The 20,615-nt window shown below is 40.4% G+C and overlaps 1 protein-coding gene across 8 annotated transcripts in view; it reads left to right on the plus strand.

Annotated features, from left to right (window-relative positions):
* Positions 1–20,615, plus strand: part of Cab39l (calcium binding protein 39 like) — a 116,882-nt gene that overhangs the window by 81,637 nt on the left and 14,630 nt on the right. For all 8 annotated transcript variants that reach the window (XM_027390440.2, XM_027390439.2, XM_027390436.2 and 5 more), the window contains 3 exons: positions 2,561–2,729; positions 12,558–12,617; positions 14,651–14,716. In XM_027390440.2, the coding sequence (XP_027246241.1) occupies positions 2,561–2,729; positions 12,558–12,617; positions 14,651–14,716 (295 nt within the window). The remainder of the gene's footprint in view (positions 1–2,560; positions 2,730–12,557; positions 12,618–14,650; positions 14,717–20,615) is intronic.

Consider the following 20,615-nt stretch of genomic DNA (forward strand, 5'->3'; position numbering starts at 1 on the left):
ATAAATAAAAATAAATCAGTACCACCCTGATCTGTCTTTGCAATTTTCTTTACTGTTTCTTTGTCAATTTGAATATTGTAAAATAGCCTACTTCCTAAAGTGTAGGAAAGGGAATTTTATTTTTGCATATGAATTTCATACAAATAATATGGTCATATGAAAAAGTACATTGTTCTTTATTACTTAACAAAATGTTATCGTTAGTAGTTGGTAAGTTTTCATAAACTATCTTAAAGTTGTGGTTTTTAGCATGTAATTGTCATTATGTGTATAAATGCATCTGTGTATGGGAAAGTGCACAAGTGCAGCACATATGGATGTCAGCAGTATTGTATTTCCCGGAGTTGGAGTTGCCCACTGGTTGTGAGTCACCTGGCAGGGAGCTGGAACCCAAACTCAGACCCTCTGCAAGTGCACTATGTGCTTTTAACCACTGAACCAGCTCTCCAGCCTCTAAAAGTTTCATTTAATAATTATTTAGTTTTGGTTTTCAGACACATGATTGTTTTATTTTATTTATTAAAAATGCAGTCTTTGTCACAAAATTAATTTATGTTGGTATTTTTCTTTTTAAGGTTTTTAAAATAAACTTTATTATAAAAACACAATTAAATTTACAAAAAAAATCACACACCAAAATAAACCAGACCCAAAGTCTATACAGTTTAATTAACTCATACACAGAGTTGGCATTCAAAATGGAAGTGGTGAAGCTTCACCTTAAATTTTACACTTTTCTGTATCAAATATAATTTATGACCTTAATCCACCACAAAAAAACAAACATCCATGGCAAAATCAAGAGCTAAGAGAACAATAAGCTGATACTCCCTTTCATAACTAACTCATGGTACATTTTGAAAGATATGCTAGTTCCTTTGTGGGTGTCACACAATCCTGCTCTCAGAGAACACTGCACTAGCCTGCCTTTTCAAGATCTGAGACATTTAGAGGTGCTCTTTTCCATAGGCCTTCTACTGAAACCACAGTTCTCAGTGCATATTTAATTGAAGTGGAAAACGATCAATCTGTGTAAAGCTGTGATAGAATCTTCTTGTTTTGACTTTGCTTCTCCACATTCTACAACTGCAGCTGCCTCTGCTTTGTCTCCCTGCACTTGCCACACACTTGTCCATTGTATCATTCAATACAGAAATTGTCTTATTTGGACTGTTACCCATTTTCTTGAAATGTTACCACACAATGAAATGTGACTCAGTCCTGTGTTCTTTCAGATGCTGAATTTAACATTCGAAAGACATGTTATTTGGAAATGGAACAGATTCAGTGTGCTAATCTTTCTCTGTTTCTTCAGTGGCTACCATATTCTCTAGTGTACCAGTGAGCCAGTCAGTAGGCAGTCCTCTACTGTTCATCTATTGCTTACAAGCCATATTATATCTAATTCCCTCCTGTCTTTTTCTTTAACTCAAGATGGGTACTCTGATGGCCAAGGGTTCATCACTGCTTAGGTATTAGCATCTCCAATCGAATGTTGATGGTCAGTGACAATTTCTTAACCTCTTCACTGACTCCTTTCTCTATCGGTTAATGCATGGTAACACCATCCACCCAATTAAGCCAAAAGCACAGGAATCATTGTTGAATCTTCAACTTGGATTTATTCCTCATCATCCCCACCTCCAGTATCTCTAAATCTTGTTGGCTCTTCTTTTAGAAAGCATCAGCATCTACCTACCACAGTCTGGTGTCCTACTTCTGCCACCGTACCAAGCTGTCATTATTGTCGATAGGCATCCGTTCTTTCCTTCACCTGCTCACCAGCTTCCACTCTAGCTGTCCAGTCTACTCCTTATTCCCAAGTAACCAGGGTCTTTTTTTTTTAATTTTTGGTGGTTCTGGGATTCAAACCCAAGGGCTTCTAACATGCTAGACAATTGGTCTATCACTGGACTACACACCACCCCGAGAGCCTTGTACATAAAACATAAATTAGGATGTGTTAATTTCTTGCTTTAAACTCTCCATCACACTTAAAACCAAACTGTTTACCTTAGCTTGCAAATGTACATGTGATTTGGTCCTGCCCTGCCCTCTTGTGACCCCTATTCCCTGCTTCCTGCATCCCACCACGCTGGCCACATTTCCTCTCCTCTGACTCGCCAAGCTTGTTCTTGCCTTGAAGGTTCTTTCCTCTCCTTCAGTATAAATTAAAATACTCCCTTGTACTCTCACAGGCACACACATAAGTAGTCAACTCTAGATCACTCAGTTTACCGCCTTCAGTTTTCACAGCACTTCAGAGTATAGGAAATGACCTTTACATTGTTTCTATTCTGCTTCTTCCTCCCAATAAGCACACCCTCACTAAAATGCTAAGGCTGCAATGACAGTGACCTCCCTGTTTGCTCTTGTGTCCCCAACATCTGGAATGGTGCCCAGCACATAGCAGTGGGTTGAATGAATGGTGTTTGAATGAACTGTGACAAATGCCATCTGTGTTTCTGTTATCAGCAGAACTGAACTGGTTCTTCTGATGCCATTGATAGATTTTGTTAGTGGGATAACTGTTCTGATTTCTCTCTTGTTTGTGCTTTAGATATGAAGCCCCGCAGATTGCCTTACGCTGTGGGATTATGCTAAGAGAATGTATTCGACATGAACCACTTGCCAAAATCATCCTCTTTTCTAATCAGTTCAGAGATTTCTTCAAGTATGTGGAGTTGTCGACATTTGATATCGCTTCAGATGCCTTTGCTACTTTTAAGGTAAAAATTCTCCCCTAAGTCAGACAGATTATTTGGTTCAAGTGGCTTGACCTTCAGAAGCACTTCTACTCCTTAGACCTAAATGTAGCCGCCATGGGTGAGGTGAGGCCAGCCTTTCACATTGCAGAAAGAAAGTACTTATACAAGTTCAGTGGAAAGGCTTCTGACATGTCCAGTGAAGAGACAGAAGGAATATGTTACCATGTGTTAGTACTGCTGCACATTAACAGTGGGTTAAGGTGATAAGCCACCACTTCAGGCACATGTGCAGGGTGGCTCTGGAAGGGTTTGTGAAAACCAGCAATAGAGGCAACCACCAGGGCGGAACTGGGCGAGGGAAGGAGATGGACAGCAGCACCATGGAGTATGAAGACATCAAGTCACTATATCTGTGTGGCTTTCACACTGCATGGGGGGGGTAAACAAAATATTAATAAGCGTATTAGTATTTTGACATGATCAGTCATCTATGTGTCATCTATGTTTTATTTTGACAGTATAATTATGTTTTTATCTGTTGTCTCTTTTGTCATTTTGTAGATATATTTCACCTAACTTAGTTTTTAACTTAAAAATGTTTTAGTCATGACATAATATGCATTCCTTCTTAGCCAATATTTATGCATACTTAATGTGGCTAAGTCTTCAAGTGTCCTTCTCCAGAAGCTTTTCATCTTGCAGGATTAAAACTCTGTCCCACTTAACCTCCCCTTTTCTCATCCCTCCAGTCCCCAACAATGATTCCACTTTCTGTTCTATGTGTTTTACCATCAGGAGTTCAGAGAGCATGTCAGAAAATAGTATAGGTAATTTGCAAATGAAGCTACTAGAATTTATAGATCCAATGAGTCATTCACCTTCAAGGATTTCATTTTAGAAAGTCATCCATTTATAGTTATGATCCTGTCATTATTTAATTCATTTGAAATTGACATCAATGGCAGTTGCATATTTAATTTTTCAATAATGGAAAACCTTTGTCCTTCAAGGCAGCTAAAAGTTTTGGAAATGAGCAGAGAGAATAGTTCAGCAGCCAAGAGTACTTGCCACCAAGCTTAATGACCCTGAAACCCACGTAGTAAAAGGAAAGAACCAACTCCCATATGTTATCTTCTGACCTCTATACAAGTATGCTTGGGGCATACACCAACACATAAAATAAATAAGAAAAAATAATTTTTTTAATTTGAAGAACAAAAATCTATTTGACACCCAAGTTGGAGTACAAGGCAAATGATTTGCTAAGCTACAACTGTTTCTGTCTTGATGAACTTAGAGTTTACAGTTAGAACGACTGGCTGATAAACAGTCTTTTAAATAATAATTCTTTAGAGCTGGAGAAAGGGGAGAACAGTGGTTTTCAGTTCTGGAAACTGTTATCTGCACCTTAAGAACCTGCTTAGCCTATTCTGAGAATGCTAGAAGAAAACAAACAAACAAACAAACAAAAAAACCCAGTATGTTTGTTCAAAAGCCTAAATAGGGGAAAGTGTCAGAAAATGGAAAGAGTGCAGAAATGGCTACAGACTGGGGTGAAAAAGACAGAAGAAGGGACTAAAGAAAAGGCAAGTTGCTGTAGGAAAGGGATTGAGGCTGGGGTAGAGAGGAGATTGGCGGTAGACTGTGATAATGGAAGAGTGGTGAGCAAAGTCAAAGTATCGTCAAGGAGAAGGCAAGTCTGAGCAGCTACCTGGGACCTAAGACATCCCTGGGAATGTAATGAAATGATGGAAACTGAACTGACAAGAACTATCAGACAAAGACAGATTAAAGATGATCGAAGTATTAGGTGGTCACAAACAGTAGCTATGTTGAATCTCCGGAAGCTGTGGAAGAAGGAAACTGTATATATAGGCTGGCCTGCAGTAAACAACATGGGGCTTGAAGGCAGGGCCAGCACAGCCCATTACAGTATTTAACTTGTCTCAACTAGCCTGCCTGAACAGGAAGTCTGTCAAGACTGAGGATGTGGGGCAGGAGTCTGTTTCAGAAAAAAATCAAGTCTAGTGCATGAGAATCAGTGGAAAATGACAAAACAAAACAGCAGACAGACTCAGAACTACACAAAGTACAGCTTATTGGAAACTCATGGACAGAAGCAAGTCTTGGGCAGCAGGGAGAGAGAATTCTTGTACCCCAGGCAGGAGGAAGGGGTTCATATGTAAGCTGGGCAAAGGTGAGCTGTGAGCAACTGAAGTGTACTTGACCGTTCTCAAAAACCATTAGCTGGATTTATGTTGAGATCTTTGATCCATTTTGACTTGAGTTTTGTGCAAGGCAATAGGCTTGGGTTTTGTTCAAATGACTGCAGAACCTGGAAAAGCTGTTGCTGCTATTGATGCAAAACATATTGCCATTATTGCTCTTTTTATATAAATATAAATATATATAAGCTAATTGAAACTCAAATATGTGATGAATCCAAGGTGTTTCAGTGAGTGCTCAACTGTGCGTGCAAATTTGATTTCATCTTTAGTAAGTAGTAAAGTTATATGCTTGGGTGCCCTTGTGTTTGGCGGATACATGTTTTTTTAAAAATGCAGTATTCTCTCTATAGGATTTTCTTTGAATATCTAGTATCCTTCCATATCTCTTGTGATTAGTTTTGTTTTGAAGACTATTTTGTTAGCTTGGAATATCTTTTTCCATCTTTTTGTCCTGAGGTGATGTCTATCCTTGATGTTAAGGTGTGTTCCTTGGATACAGCAGAGAGATGGTCCTGTTTTTCCATCCATTCTGTTAGTTTGTGTATTTTACTTGGAGAATTGAGACTATTGATGTTGAGAGTTACCAATGAGCAGTGTTTGTTAATTCCTGTTATTTTGTTGTTCTGGTGTGGATTTTGATTTGCTAGTCTGAGGTTATTCATTCCTTGCATTTTCTTAGGTGTTGTTAACCACTTCAGATTGATTGTTTCCTTCTAGCAGCTTCTATAGGGCTGGATTTGTAGATAGATTCTGCTTAAATTTGGTTTCATTATGGAATGTCTTTCTTTTTGTTTTTGTTTGTTTTGTTTTGTTGGTTTTTGTTGTTTTTGTTTTTTTTTTTTTTTAAGACAGGGTTTCTCTGTGGCTTTGGAGGGTGTCCTGGAACTAGCTCTTGTAGACCAGGCTGGTCTCGAACCCACAGAGATCTGCCTGCCTCTGCCTCCCAAGTGCTGGGACTAAAGGCATACGCCACCAATGCCCGGCTCTGGAATGTCTTTCTTTGTCTATTGTGAGTGAAAGTTTTGCCGGGTATAATAGTCCAGACTGGCATCTGTGGTCTCTTAGAGTCTGTAGAAAGTCTTTCTTGGCCCTTCTGGTTTTAGAGTTTCCATTGAAAAGTTAGGAGTTATTATATATATATATATATATATATATATATTACTAGGTCTTTTCCCCTAGCAGTTTTTAATAGTCTTACTTTGTGTATTCAGTATTTTCATTATTATGTGCTGAGGGGAATTTCTTTTCTGGTCTAGTCTATTTGGTGCTTTGTATGTTTCTTGTACCCTAATAGGTACCTCCTTTTTTTTAAGATTTTATTTATTTATTTATTTATTATGTATACAACATTCTGCTTCCATGTATATCTGCACACCAGAAGATGGCACCAGATCTCATAACGGATGGTTGTTAGCCACCATGTGGTTGCTGGGAATTGAACTCAGGACCTCTGGAAGAGCAGTCAGTGCTCTTAACCTCTGAGCCATCTCTCCAGCCCCAGGTACCTCCTTTTTAAGGGAAATTTTCTTCTATGATTTTGTTGAAAATATTTTTGTGGCCGGGTGATGGTGGTGCACAACTTTAATCCCAGCACTCGGGAGGCAGAGGCAGGCAGATCTCTGTGAGTTCAAGACCAGCCTGGTCTACAAGAGCTAATTCCAGGATACCCTCCAAAGCCACAGAGAGACTGTGTCTTGAAACCCTCCCCCCCCCCAAAAAAAGAATATCTTTGACCTGAGTTTCTTCTCTTTTCTCTAACCCTATTATTCTTAAATTTGGTCTTTTCATAGTGTCCCAGATTTCCTGGATGTTTTGTGCCTGGTTTTGTTTGTTTGTTTTGTTTTTACACTTACCATTTTCTTTGAACAGGTTTCAATTTCTTCTATCTTGTCTGCAATGCCTGAGGTTCTCTCTTCCATCTCTTGTATTCTATTAGTGTGGCTTGCCTCTGAGGTTCTTCTTTGAGTTTCTAAACTTTTCATTTTCTGTTTTCCCTTAATTGGGGAATTTCTTTATTCATTCTATTTCTACTTACAAGTCTTAAGCTATTTTCTTAATTTCATTCCACTGTTTATTTAATGGAAATATTCATTTCCTCTTTAAGGACCTCTATCATATTCGTAAAGGCTATTTTGAAGTCCTTGTCTTGTACTTCAGCTGTATTGCGTTTCTCAGGGCCTACAATGTATGTAGGTTTAGGAGATAGTGGTAAAACATTTGTCTAGCATACTTGAGTTAAATTCCTAATATCACAAAAGATGATAGATAGATAGATAGATAGATAGATAGATAGATAGATAGATAGATAGACAGATGTTTCTTGACAATATTTTCTTGCTATAATTTATTCCATCTAATAAAATTGAATCACAAAAATAAACTGGTATTTAGATTTTGCCTATCAGCCTGATTCCTTTTTGTTTTTTTGTTTGTTTTTTTGTTTTTTGAGACAGGGTTTCTCTATGGCTTTGAAGGCTGTCCTGGAATTAGTTCTGTAGACTGAGCTGGTCTCGAACTCACAGAGATCCTCCTGCCTCTGCCTCCCGAGTGGTGGGATTAAAGGTGTGTGCCACCACTGCCAACTCAGCGTGATTTCTATTGAATATCTTTGATAGGGTCTTGAAATATAAATAGTCATATAAAGAAAACCCTGTGGCATCTTGCCAATGATGAAAACACCAGTTTTCCATTTTATACCAAAGTGCTTTGTACTTGATATGATAGTGGCTGGTAGCCCACAAGTCTTTATTTTCCTTTTAAGTAGCTGCTGTCAGAGGGTTTATTTGTCTGGGGTTTTGTAGATGGAGGTTTCTGTTCTGCCCTGTCCTACAGCTGTTCCATCCTGAATAAACACAAAGAGGCTTATATTAATATAAGCTGGTTGTCCTATTGCTCAGGTTTATTATTAACAGACTCTTAGAACTTAAATTAACCCATAATTCTTATCTATGTTTAGCTATGTGGCTTGGTGCCTCTTCTCAGTAAGGCATTCTCATCTTGGTTCCTCTGCATCTGGCTGGGGACTGCATCTCTGCCTTTCCTCTTCCCGAAATTCTTTTTGTCTAGTAGCCCCACCTATACTTCCTGCCTGGCCAATCAGCATTTCATTAAACCAATGTGAGTGACAAATCTTTACTGTGAACAAGAACATTAGCTCACATCAGGTTTTATTTATTTTGGCTTTTTTTGAGGGGGTGGTGGTTAACTTTGTTTGCCTCTTATTTTGCTCTAGGATGACTGTTGTCCAGTTTAATCACTCGGGTTTTCATTGCCAGCTGTATTCCCATGGCAGTGTCTACATTATAGTCTTTCTCCTCTAAAAGGTTCCCTTGTAGCCATCTACTCTTCCCCTCCAGGAATCTGATCGATTCAGGTGTTTCAGTTCTGGCCCTTTCTGCCACCTCTTAGCCCTGTGTCCTTGAGCCTGTATGTTTCATTTTCCTCCTCTGGGAAGTGGCAGCCTCCAGCATAGGGAGTAACCACAGTAGGTGGCACCTCCCCACTGACTCTTTTACTCTGCCCCTGGTGTCATGTGTCTTTGTCATTTCACACCACTTTCTCTAATGCAGATTCATTAGAAATGTCAATAGCAGATATTATTTAAAGCTTAATATTGATGCTGTGGAGAACTTTCCCCTATCAAACCAAATAGTTAGAAAATAAGATGAAAGAATTCACTAAGTTTTTTTTTTAATTTTTAAATTAAAATTCTTTAAAATTTCACTTGTTTTTACTTTGCATGCTTCTACTGTTTTCTCTGTCTCTGGGAACACAGATTTGGCAGAACCTTCCCAGACAGCAGTGATCTGCTGAATGCTATCTGGCTGGCCTGGGGAAGCTAGTCGTCATAGTCATGGCTGACTAGTGTAGCAGGTAGGGAGCCCCAGCAAGTGCACAGTTTACAGTATCTGCTACAACCCATAAAGATAAACCAGCTTCTGTTCTCACTGAGCATAGAAAATTCCCCAAGCTGCTCAGGGGTCCTACCAGGTGGGGGAGGGCCAGTTACAGATGAAGATCCCATATCTGCTTATAGGTTGCCCCAAATGCTCTGCAGTAGCTTACTGTCTCCTGGATGTCCTGACAGAGCAACTACTTAGAAAGGACCCCAGCCAGGCTAGTAATGGAGCCCCCATAGAGTGTTTCCAACTTGAAAACCCCAGTTCCAAAACAGTTCTCAGCGCTCTGCTCCACTAGAGAAAGTGGCACCATATCAGCAGGGTGGTCACTCAAGTCTTGAAGGTTGTAAAACTACAAAAAGCCTCCTTTCATCTTCAAGATAGCGTATTTTAAGAAAGACAAAAACTTGCTGAACAGCACAGGCCTGTAATCTCAGTAGCTATGAGGTAGAAGCAAGAGGATCAGGAGTTCAAGACCAGCGTCGACTACGTAGTGAGTTTGAAGCTAGCCTTGGCTACATGAGACAAAGATGTGGAGAAAAATAAACCATTGCATAGTATTTATATGAATTCAAACTAGTGCAGTGCAGTGAAAAACAGTATGGGATAACCTCAGAAATATGAAATCGGATCATCATAGAACTGAACAATCCCATTCATGGGTATTTTGAAAGAAAATGAAACAAGTGTGTTGAAGGGTGATTATTGCAGGATTGTTCACAATAGCCAGGGAAAGGAATCAACCTAAGTGTCCACTGACAGACCAGCGAATGGATAAATAAATGAGGTAGTGCCTGGTGAGATGGCCCACTGCAAGCCTGACATCCTGAATTCCATCCCCAGAAAGAAGCCACATGAAAAGCATGTGATAGCATGCATTTGTGATGGAAGCCCCTCTGTAGTGAGATGGGAGGCAGAGGGGGAAATCACTCAGACTGTGCCACTCAATGAAAAAATGAGAAAACACTGCTCAAAACAAAGGTTGAAGACAAAAAACGACTCCCTAAAATTGTCCTCTGATGTCCATTAGTGCATTGTACTCACACACACCATATACACACTATATACACAAACACAAAAGAAAAGAAAATGTGTTGTGCACCTACAATGGAGTACTGTTTGGCTGTAAAAAGAAAGAAATCCTGCCATTTTTGTCAACATTGATGCATCTTAAGGAATTAAATAAATAAGACACTCCAGGAAGACAAATCATAGTATTATTTATATGCAGAATCTAAAGATATTTTAGAACTCATAGAAGCAGAAGAAAGAATGATCCTGGTGTAAGAGTTGGTCAGAGGATGCAAGGTTTCAGTTAGATGGACAAATAAATGTTGGCTTATTATAGGACTTGTTGATGCTTGTTAAGAGTAGTGTGTTGTATTTTGGAAATCACTAAGAGTATATTTTTGTTATCACTACAAATAAGCGAATATATTAGGTAACATATATGCTAAATTACCTTCCCACAGCTTTGTATGACAAAGTACTACACAACCTAAATTTCATTTTAACTTAGAGTTGCAGAACATGGTCAGCTGACTGGTACTTTGGGCCTGTGGTGAGACAAAACCTCATGGCAGGAAGGGGGTGGTGGATCAGTGCTGCACACTTGAGTGTAGACCAAGAAGCAAAGAGACTGATAGTGCTGCTCCCTTCAAGGTCCTCATTCCTTCCAGCTGAGCTCTTGCATGTGCAACCTGTAGTCCCAGCTGCAAGGGTCACTGCAATCTAAGAGTTCAAAACCAGCCTCAGCCTGAGCAGCATAACTCAGGCAACAGCACTGCACTGGACCTTTTGAAGTCATTTAATCTAAGGTCTGTCTGTGGGTGACCCTCAGCACCATGGGAATGATCCAAAGCCTAACGAACCATTAGACATTGGGCAATACTTCAGAATATCATCAGGTTACAGTAAATGCATTTGCAGCACCAAAAACAAAACAAAACAAAAAAACAAGTGAATTTTTAAAAAGTCTATAAAATGCTTTAAATCATTTACCTTTTGTTATTTAAATAGAAATAGGGGGCCTAGAGACATGTCTCAGAAGATGCCTTCCAGAGGATCTGAGTTTGGTTGGGAGCATATTGTCCTACAGCTCACAGCAGCCTGTAACTCTAACTCCAGGGTATCTCATATCCTCTTCTGGCTTCCACAAGCAACTCCACTCACATACTCTCTCCCCTCCCCTACTGTGTGGGGGGGGGGGAGAAGGGGCAATTTTAATCAACTGTATTAAAGTATTAGGCTTTATTCTGGAAAGGTTAAAAAAATCTTGTTTTTAATTAAATTTTTCACAATACCTGAGTTGGGTATTTATATACTCTAAGTATATAAAAGGGATTAGATGAGGCTTATTTTCTTTTTTCAAACATTGAAGTGAAGTAGGGACATGATTTAGGTGGGAGATGAAAACAACCAGAAGTTCCTTAGTGGCTTTTTTTGTTTGTTTGTTTGTTTTGTTTTTTTTTTTTTTGCAGTCTTCTACAAGTTTGTATCTGTAATAAGATAAGATTAAGCTCTTCAACTCTGAGATCTGAGATGATGTATAATGTAACTCAGTAACCTACAGTGTGTATTTCATGGCCCGTTGATAGCAAGCAGAAGTACTGAGATGGTATGTTAAATGTCATTCCTGTGCTTCTGGAGTCTAGCTGCCTCCATGTGGGGTGGAAGAGCAAAGATGGCTCAGCAGGCCTGATCTGAGTTTGATCCTCAGAACCCACTTAAAGGTGGATGAAGAGTTGTTCTCTGATCTCCACATGAGTGCTGTGGCATACATGCCTCTCCCCAAACCATACATACACACAGCAACAATAATAAAGTTTGAAAACAAGTAAATAATTTAAGTGGTTAGGGAGCTGGGGAAATGGTCCGATGTTTTAAGAGCATAAAAAACTTGAGTGTGCCCACACTCCAACCTGTTAACCCCAGTGCTATAGAGAGCAAAGACAAGAGGATTACTGGGGTTTGTTGGCCACCAGGTTCAGTGAGAGACCTTGTCTCAAAGGAATGAAGAAAAGACAGAGCAGGACCCAACTTGCTTCTCTGACCCCCACCCATAAATGGGCAGGTGCACTCGAGGACACTCTTGTGCATAACACACACACACACACACACACACACACACACACACACACACACACACACGGTGGTTAGGAAAACAATGAAAGATTGGAATGTTTGAAAACCTTTTTTTATTAGTTTTTGAGGTCAGGTGTTGTACCATTCAGAATTCTTGTTTGAAAATTAGTTACCATGACATGTGTCAGTGATGCCTATACTTAGGCTGAGGCAGAAGGATTACTTGAGCTCAGGAGTTGGAGGTCAGCCTAGATAGTATGGAGTTGATGATTAGTTACTGACCTTGGATAAAGGTCATCCGACTTTATTTGGATGTTTATTATAATCACAGTGTAGAAATATTCTGTAAAGTTACCTTGTAGGTGTCGTGTTTACCACTTAAATTTTATTTCTACTATTTAAAACAATAGATTTGACACTCAGTGTTTTGCCATTGTTTTAATATGAAACAAAGTTGGACTTTACATCTTAAGTAGGTATGGAAATAATTTTGTGGTATAAATGAAAATGTTCTTTTCCAGCTTCTGTGTGTTTGAAGTGAATGGATTTACTAACCTATAGAAACAAAGGTTATTCTCCATTCTAATGATAAAGGTCACTAGCTATAATAATTTCTCTTTACTTCTTGTTCTTTTTAGGATTTGTTAACAAGACATAAAGTGTTGGTAGCGGACTTCTTAGAGCAAAATTATGACACTGTAAGTAGAATCGTTTTTCAGACTATTTCCTTCTCCCTCTTGTTACTCTGGACTGGCTGGGAACCTTCTGTTATGTTTAGATGGAAACTGCTTATAGGTGGGAAATGCAGAAGGCTTGGGTCTGGGCTGACAGTCTCAGAGGATCGTAGTTCCAGGACCTGAGAACTAAGCGCCTGTGTCCTTTAAAGCCAGAAACTTGCAGTTCTAGATGCCCAAGTTAGAGGCTTGGGTTCAGATTGCCCATTGCCTGGCACTTGGACGGAAGTGTGTTTGGCATAGATACCTGTTCTTGTCTTTTTTCTCAGGTGTTACATTGTTTGGTGCCCTTGCCCACTCTGAGTCCTAGCCACATGCGGTGGCTGTGGTAGAAAATATTTCTGCAGTTGGTGGGTGTCACAAAGGAATGGAGATGGGCTACAAGGAAAGGCTAAAAGGGACAATGGAAAAGGACCAGGAGGATTCGGGGTCCACTGTATTTATAGTTTAGATTCACAATTAACGTATTTTACCTGATGAATATATCTATCTATAAAATGTCATGTGTTGGTCATCTTTTTGTTGCTGTGACAAAATGTCTAAGAGCAATAACTTAGAACAAGAAAGAAAGATTTATTTTGGAATATGGTATCGGTCCATGGTCACTTGGCTCTGTTACTGGACCCATTGTGGGTCAGAGCATCATGGTAGAAAACATGTGGCAAAGGAAAGATACTTACCCTATAGCAGCCAGGAGTCAGAGAAAGAGTCCAGAAACAAACTGCACCTATCAAAGCTTGCCCCTGGGGTTGGAGGAGATGGCTAAGCAGGTATAACATGAGGACTGGAGTTTAGGGTCCCCAGAACCCACTTAAAAAGTCATGTGGGCATAATGCAATCCCAGTGCATAAGAAACAGAAACAGTTGTTCCTTGGAACAAGCAGACCAACCACTAGCTGAACTGATGAACTCTTGGTTCAATAAAATGCCATGTCTCATGTAGAGCAATCAAAGAAGACAACCATCAACATGTGAACATGTATACATGTACATTGCATACACACACATATAAAGAGAGAGAGATCATGACCTTTAGTGGCCTATCTCTCCTCTCCTAAAATTCCATTCCACTATGACTTTATCAAGGGATTAGTCTATTGATGAAACTAACACTCCTTCTCAATCTCACCATAAGCTGGGGACCAGGTATTCAATACATGAGCTTTTAGGGAGAGCCTCCATATCTGAGCTATAATGTTTTCCCTATGTTTAAGAGTAGAACAAAGTGGTTTATGAAAGAGAATAATGTGACTTTAATCTGAACTGCATACTTGTGCTTCTCAGTCCTAAGTCAAAAGTTTTGATGGGTGTACACATAAGCCTGTCACTCAGCCCCCTGAGGCTGTCCTGTCCATCTCTGTGCCTGAGTTTTTTTGTTTTGTTTTGCTTTGCTTCTGGCTGTTTGCTCCTCCAGCTGCAATGTTCTCTGAATGGTGTACCCACAAATGGTAGGTAGCCATTAACAAGCTTCCCCAGCTACTATGCTCTGTGCTCCCAAAGCACCTAGCCCATGCATGACCAGTGACTACATTGAGTTGAAGGGAAGACTCATGTCACAGGGTCATGGTTTCTTATGAGAATAGCTCACACAGGGGTGACATGGTCACTGCCTAACAATGGTCACCCCAAGCCTCACCTGTTGACATTATGTATTTGACAGTTCTAAGCCCTAAGTATAATTTACTCTTTTCCCAAAGTGTGGACCCTCAGCCACCAAACTACAGAAACAGATTTCTTTAAAATGAGTTATCTTGAAGCTTTTCATAGTTTGAGAGGATTCAAAATGATGCCTTCTTTCAATTCAGTTTCTAGTTTGTAGAACTAATGTATCCCGAATGCCTTCACCTCCCTGTCCTGATCCTTTCTGTGTCGGAACAGTAGTGAGATGCCGAGCAGTGGTGATGAGGCTGGGTCTGAGGGACCTTCTGGAGGAGTGAGCACACTCCTGCTGCAGAGAACACACCACCACTCTTACAGACTTCCTTTCTTTTTCTTAGATTTTTGAAGACTATGAGAAACTGCTGCAGTCAGAGAATTACGTGACAAAGAGACAATCTTTAAAGGTAATAGTAGATTTCCTTAAGTCCACGTGAGTTGTCATCTTGCTAACAAGGTATCTACTCTGCACCAGTAAATACAGAAAACGCAGGGGCCCTTGGTTTGAGAAGTAACTTGAGGGCTGTTTTATCCTCTGATTGAGCTTTGCAGTAAAATAATGTAAGTGTCCGTATCTCGAGAACTTTCTGGAAGCAGCAACATGGGATAAGTGTATGCTAAAGTCAGCAAAATCACACAGTTATCTCCTGCAAATATTCTCAGAGATGAAAAGAAGCTGGTCAGAGTGACTGTGATGGGGGTGACTGTCACAAAGACCCGGTGAAGTCTCTAGAAATCACATCAGTGTACCTTACAACAGAAATTAATCAATCCAGTTCCTCTCCTGCCTCTCTATTCAGGACACTCAGAAGACAAGTGGCAGTTCCAAAGTACAACACAAAGCACAAATGTTTAATTTCCCCTCAATGCTTTAAGTTTGGAGATAATAAACCTAATGCTTTTGAATGGGAACAACTGTTAGCTATGATCCAGGTTTATAGAATTGAAATGTCATGGGAATTCTATGTGAGGAGAAGCATTTCTCTCCCAGGGTTGTAACATTTTTTCTAAAATGTATTTGTCAACCACATTTCATTGTTAGGTCCCATTCTCCAAGCATTCTGGTGAGCCAGCTTTGTCATTGAACTTGACATGCTCAAATTATATTCATAACAAAGAAATAGAAGAAATGGTTATTTCCTAAGAGTAGTATTTTAAATATCAGGTAGGCTAGGGTATAGCTCAGTTGTGGGACACTTGGCTGACATGCATTAGGCCTTGAGTTTGATGCTAGTAACATACAGTAAGGGCAACTAACAAGTGCTTATGTGGGAAAAAAATTGTCTAAAAAAAAGAAAAGAAAAAAGCAAAAACTGTCTTAAGTAAAACCTGCCAGGGCTTCACTGGAAAAGATTCTGTTAAGGAGGTGTAGGGTGTAGTTGACTATGAAAGAAAGCAGTGTAGGTCTGAGGAGCTGGCTCTGAGGGTAAAGGACTGTCAAAAACCCCATATAAAAGCAGGAAGCATAGGCTAGGAAGATGGCTCAGAGGAGGATCCGCATTCAAGTCCAAACACCCCATCACATAGCAACTCACACCATCTGTAACTCCTCAGAGGATCTGATGTCCTCTTCTGCCCTCCAAGGGCACCAGAAACACAAGTGGCGCATGGACAACATGCAGACAAAAGACCCATGCACATAAAACTTAAATAAAAACTTTTAATATAAAAGCAGAATGCAATGGCATGTATGTCTATAATCCTAGTATGCCCTTGCAGGAAGATAGAAGACAGAGCTAGGAAAATCAAGAAGCTTGTGGGGCAGCTAGGACTTAAAATACAGTACACATGCACACACAAAGTGGGGTTCCTAATTGCTCCCAGATGCTGGGTGGAGTTTTGGGGAAAGCAGCAGGAGGGAGGTAACAGAATGCTCACTCAGTACATATTTACCTGCTGCTCTGTAGACATGCCGTGGCAACAAGCCAACACTGTGACCCTTGGAGAGCAGGTGATCTTTGTATGGCTTGCAGGTGCTCTAAGTGTTACAAGGAAAGGTCAGCGATGGAGGGGCACACTCCAGTAAAAACTTCAGTGTTCCCACTAAGAAGGTTTTAGCTAACAAATAGAATCACACTTCTGTGAGGGGCCCTTTGAACGGTAGAAAGCAAGCCGTGACTGAGGGACTAGCTGTGTGCAATAGCAGCTGGATAGCAGCAAGGACACTCCAGCAGTTGTTTTTGAGCAGAGTTCTAAGTGTGAAAATGTAAAATGAGTCTGAATAGGTTATGTATGTATGACCATTAGCATTTGCTATCTGAAGCCATGTCCCTGTGAAATGCCGGTGGAAATGCTCATGAGCCCAGCACAGTATGCCTCCACACCCTAAGTGCCTCCCCACCCCACCCTCAACACCCCACCCCCACCCCACCCTGGGCCAAAAAAGTTGCCCAGAGACAGCCAGGCCAAGGACAGGTGGTATGGTGCTTAGGGATGTGGTGTGGCCTGGTGCTGCACCTTCATCCTTCAGATCCCCTTTTTATCAGCTAGCTGTGTCCGCCATGGAATTTGAACTCCTTTCAGCTGCTGAGCAGCTCACGCATGCTGTCAGGATGGTGACTCGTGCACAGGACAGTGCATATGTTCTCAGTATGTGATGCAACTTTAAATTAAGGTAGTGAACTAAGTCTGTCTTGTCCATTATTTTACACTTCTTTTACTGTGGTTTGCATTAGTCATGCTGTGTTCCCCTTCTATTTATGCTGTTACTGTCCCAGCTTCTGACTTAATTGACAGGTCAGTTTTCAGCCAGTCAGTCAGTCAGCACTAGTTATTGAGGTTCCCCTTGCATAGAAACCAGTGCAAGGTGATCCATTTAGAGAAACTCCGGGCTGTGCCAGAGCTCCTCATATTGAGGCCAGGGAGCTGACCTTAGGCAGAGCAATGACCTCAAAACTGCTGGACTGTGTCCAGAGATGTTCTGTAGCTCCCTGATTAACTGTCGCTACTGAAAATTCTGAGACTTTGTTTTTAGTTGTGTGTCTACTGATATATCCATCAGGCTCCACTGGATAGCTCCAAACCTATCATCACACCTGGTGAAACAAAATGACCTGAATGTAGAAAAAGGTTTGTGGGGATGAATGGGCTTAACAGGAGGAAGATGAGAGTAAGGGACAGAGATATAGCAAGACTATATCACACACACAGAGTCACAGAGCAAATTTAATTAACAAGAAAATTAAAAAGTACTCCACCGTCACAGCCTTAGACCTATATAAGGGACAGAAGGACAACCAGAGGAGCTTACAGGAGAGAGGCTCTGGAGGGGAGGTATTGGAATAGTAAAGATGAGCATGCCCTAAGACCAGCATGTGAGAAATGACTTACAGCAGTGGTTCTCAACCTGTGGATCACAACCCCATTGGGAGTTGAATGGACCTTTCGTGGGGTTCACATAGCAGACATTTACACTATGATTCATAACAGTAGCAGATTTTTAGTCATGAAGTATCGGGGAAAATAATTTTATGGTTGGGGTCACCACAACATGAGGAACTGTATTAAAGGGTTGCAGCATTAGGAAGGTTGAGAACCACTGGCTTGGATATTTCCCAAGTCCCTCTTTTCAATGTGAGTCTGACAGATCTGATCCAAAGTAGAGTTTGTATGACATGTAAGTGATTGAACCAAACTGAAGGAGGAAAGATGAGGGTCTTTACACTGAATTATTGCTCTTTAAAGTTTATCCTTGAACCATTTCACCAGTGGTGAGAACTTGGACCAAACTTTTCCCACCTCTGAGACCTCAGGCCCAGTGAGAAAGCTCTCCCTTTGGGCCTGTCTTGCCCTCTCCTTCTGACTAACAGATTGTCTACCTAACCACATCTCCATTGTCTCTTCTGTAGCTGGCATTGCCCCATCTTGTCCTATTTTCCTGTCCATATTTTAATATGGTCAGAACAGAGCCTTACTTGTGGTTAGAACTACTGGCTTTTTTACTTATTTGTTTATTTTTATAGCACTGGGGATGGAACCTCAGTCACCAAGCACCACTGAGCCACATCCCTGCCCAGAAGTATTTGTTCAATGACTCAAACTAAGTTCTTGAAGTAAATATTGCTAGTCATTAGCCCTAGAATTCACTCACCTTCTGCAGTTAGGTCTCTGGATGGGATCCATGTTCTTTGGGTAAACCTGGAGTCAGGAGGCTAATGAAACTGGCTCCAACAGTGCGCATCTGCACTGAGAGTAGAACCCACCCACCCAGCACTTGAATGATGGACAGCAGAAGAGGGCAAGAAGCTCTCTGTCCTTGTTGCCTTAGCCCTTCCCCTGCTCAGAGGTTGTCCACTTAGGCCTGGAGCAGACTTTTGTACCTAGTTCAGAAACACCTGCAACTCTCCCCTTCCTACTTATTTACAAATGCTCCGTGTACACCAGAGTATTGTTTGCTGTTCTTCGTTAATCTACTGAGACCTGCTTTTCTTGTCCAAATTCCTTTCTAGACCAGGAATCTCACATTTGACAGACATGGTAAAGTAGAGCATTGCTTAGATGGTGTGGGGAGGAGCAGACTAAAGCATGTGTAGGAATACAGAACCATGAAAAGCTACTTCAGGGCAAGTTGGCTTTGGTTGGTTATAAGGCAAAGATGCTGCTGAAATGGTGCTGCATCCATCACCTGATGCAAGGGAGCTAAAGGAAAAATGACTGAGCTGGTTCACTTGTCAACCAATCAAGCTTGCTCAGCATTGCTGGCTCCCTTCTCTGAGAGAAAAGTGTTACTCTGGGGAACTCTGCTGATGCAAGCTTGGTTTTTCCTTTGAGGAATTAGATGTATGGTCACAGTAGCTCCTGTCTCAGTAACCACATTTATGGACCCTCTAAGGTTTTGTCTATGATGTCTTGTAACTGTAGGAAATGAGAAGTTAGTTAGTTACAGGGACAAACAATTTCATCAGTATAAACTGGCTGAAGTGCTGAGCCAGTTTCTGGTTCCAAAGTATTTGCTACCTGCTGCCTTTTGTCAATCATGTTCTAAAGTTTCCTAGACTTTCTTGGGATGCTTAGGCTCTTGGCACCAATAAAAAGTAATTAAGAGAGAGATTCCTTTCCCTCATGTGCTGGAGCTTAGGAACTTATTTTTTACCTTCTTTGGAAGCTTAACATTTAATTACTAGAAACACAGATTATAATTAAAATGAAGCTTGGTGGAATTTTGGGGGGCTCTGGTCAGTTTCATTAAAACAACACATTTTGGAGGAGAGCTCTTAATTCTTAATTACACTAGCTACATGATTAAGTATTAAGTATGGTGTGTGTGTGTGTGTGTGTGTGTGTGTGTGAGAGAGAGAGAGAGAGAGAGAGAGAGAGAGAGAGAGAGAGAGAATAGGATATTCTGAGGATGACAGAGCATGCTGTACAAATTCTCCTTCACTTAGCTGTACTCAAAGTCTTCATTTGCAAGACAGGGAACTTGCTTCATGTCTCCACAGCCGTATTTTTAAGTGTGCACCACACCTGGCTAACATTGTAAGCTTGTATAAGTAGAAGATAAGATTGGAATGACTTACTCTGAATTGAACTCATAAATGTAACTTCAACAAATCCTTACTGAACAATCTGTGTAAATTTTTATGTAAAAATTTATTGTAGTATACTTATTGTACAAGTATGGAGGCTTCATAAAGATATTTACATACTAATATATTATACACTGTGAACATATTCATTTTTCTCTCCTTCCTCTATTCTTCTCATTTTTCCAATCTTGACGTTCATCTTCATGGTATATGTGCATTCAAGTGATTTTATGTATCTGTATAGATGAGAGAAAACAAATGATTGTTGTCTTCCTGATTTGACTATTTTAGTTAGTATGGAGATCTCTAGTTGTATACATTTTCTAGCAAACAACGTACTTCATTCTTCTTTATGACTAAATGAAACTCCACTGTAGGTAGTGGGGGGAGATTTATAGCTTAATTGGTAGAGTCTTTGCCTAGTATGCAGTATTCAGTATGCAGTATTCATTCACCAGAACAACACAATCTGGGTGATGACACATGCCTGTCATCCTAACACTAGGGAGGTAGATCAGAATTTCAAGGTCATCCTAGCTACATTGTGAGTTCTAAGCCAACCAGGGATACATGAAACACTGTCTCAAAAAAAAAAAATCCACTATGTATGTATACCATATTTTCTTCATTATGTACAGAAGAGAAAAATATACTCTGTATAGAAGCCAGATCCCAGATAGCTAGAACAACAACCCTAAGTAAAAAGAAGGAAGCCAGAGGAATCACCATACCAGATTCCAAGTTACTCTACAGAGCTATTATTAAAAAACAAACAAACAAA

The sequence above is a fragment of the Cricetulus griseus genome (genome assembly GCF_003668045.3).
Source record: "Cricetulus griseus strain 17A/GY chromosome 1 unlocalized genomic scaffold, alternate assembly CriGri-PICRH-1.0 chr1_1, whole genome shotgun sequence".
Taxonomy (NCBI): Eukaryota; Metazoa; Chordata; class Mammalia; order Rodentia; family Cricetidae; genus Cricetulus; species Cricetulus griseus.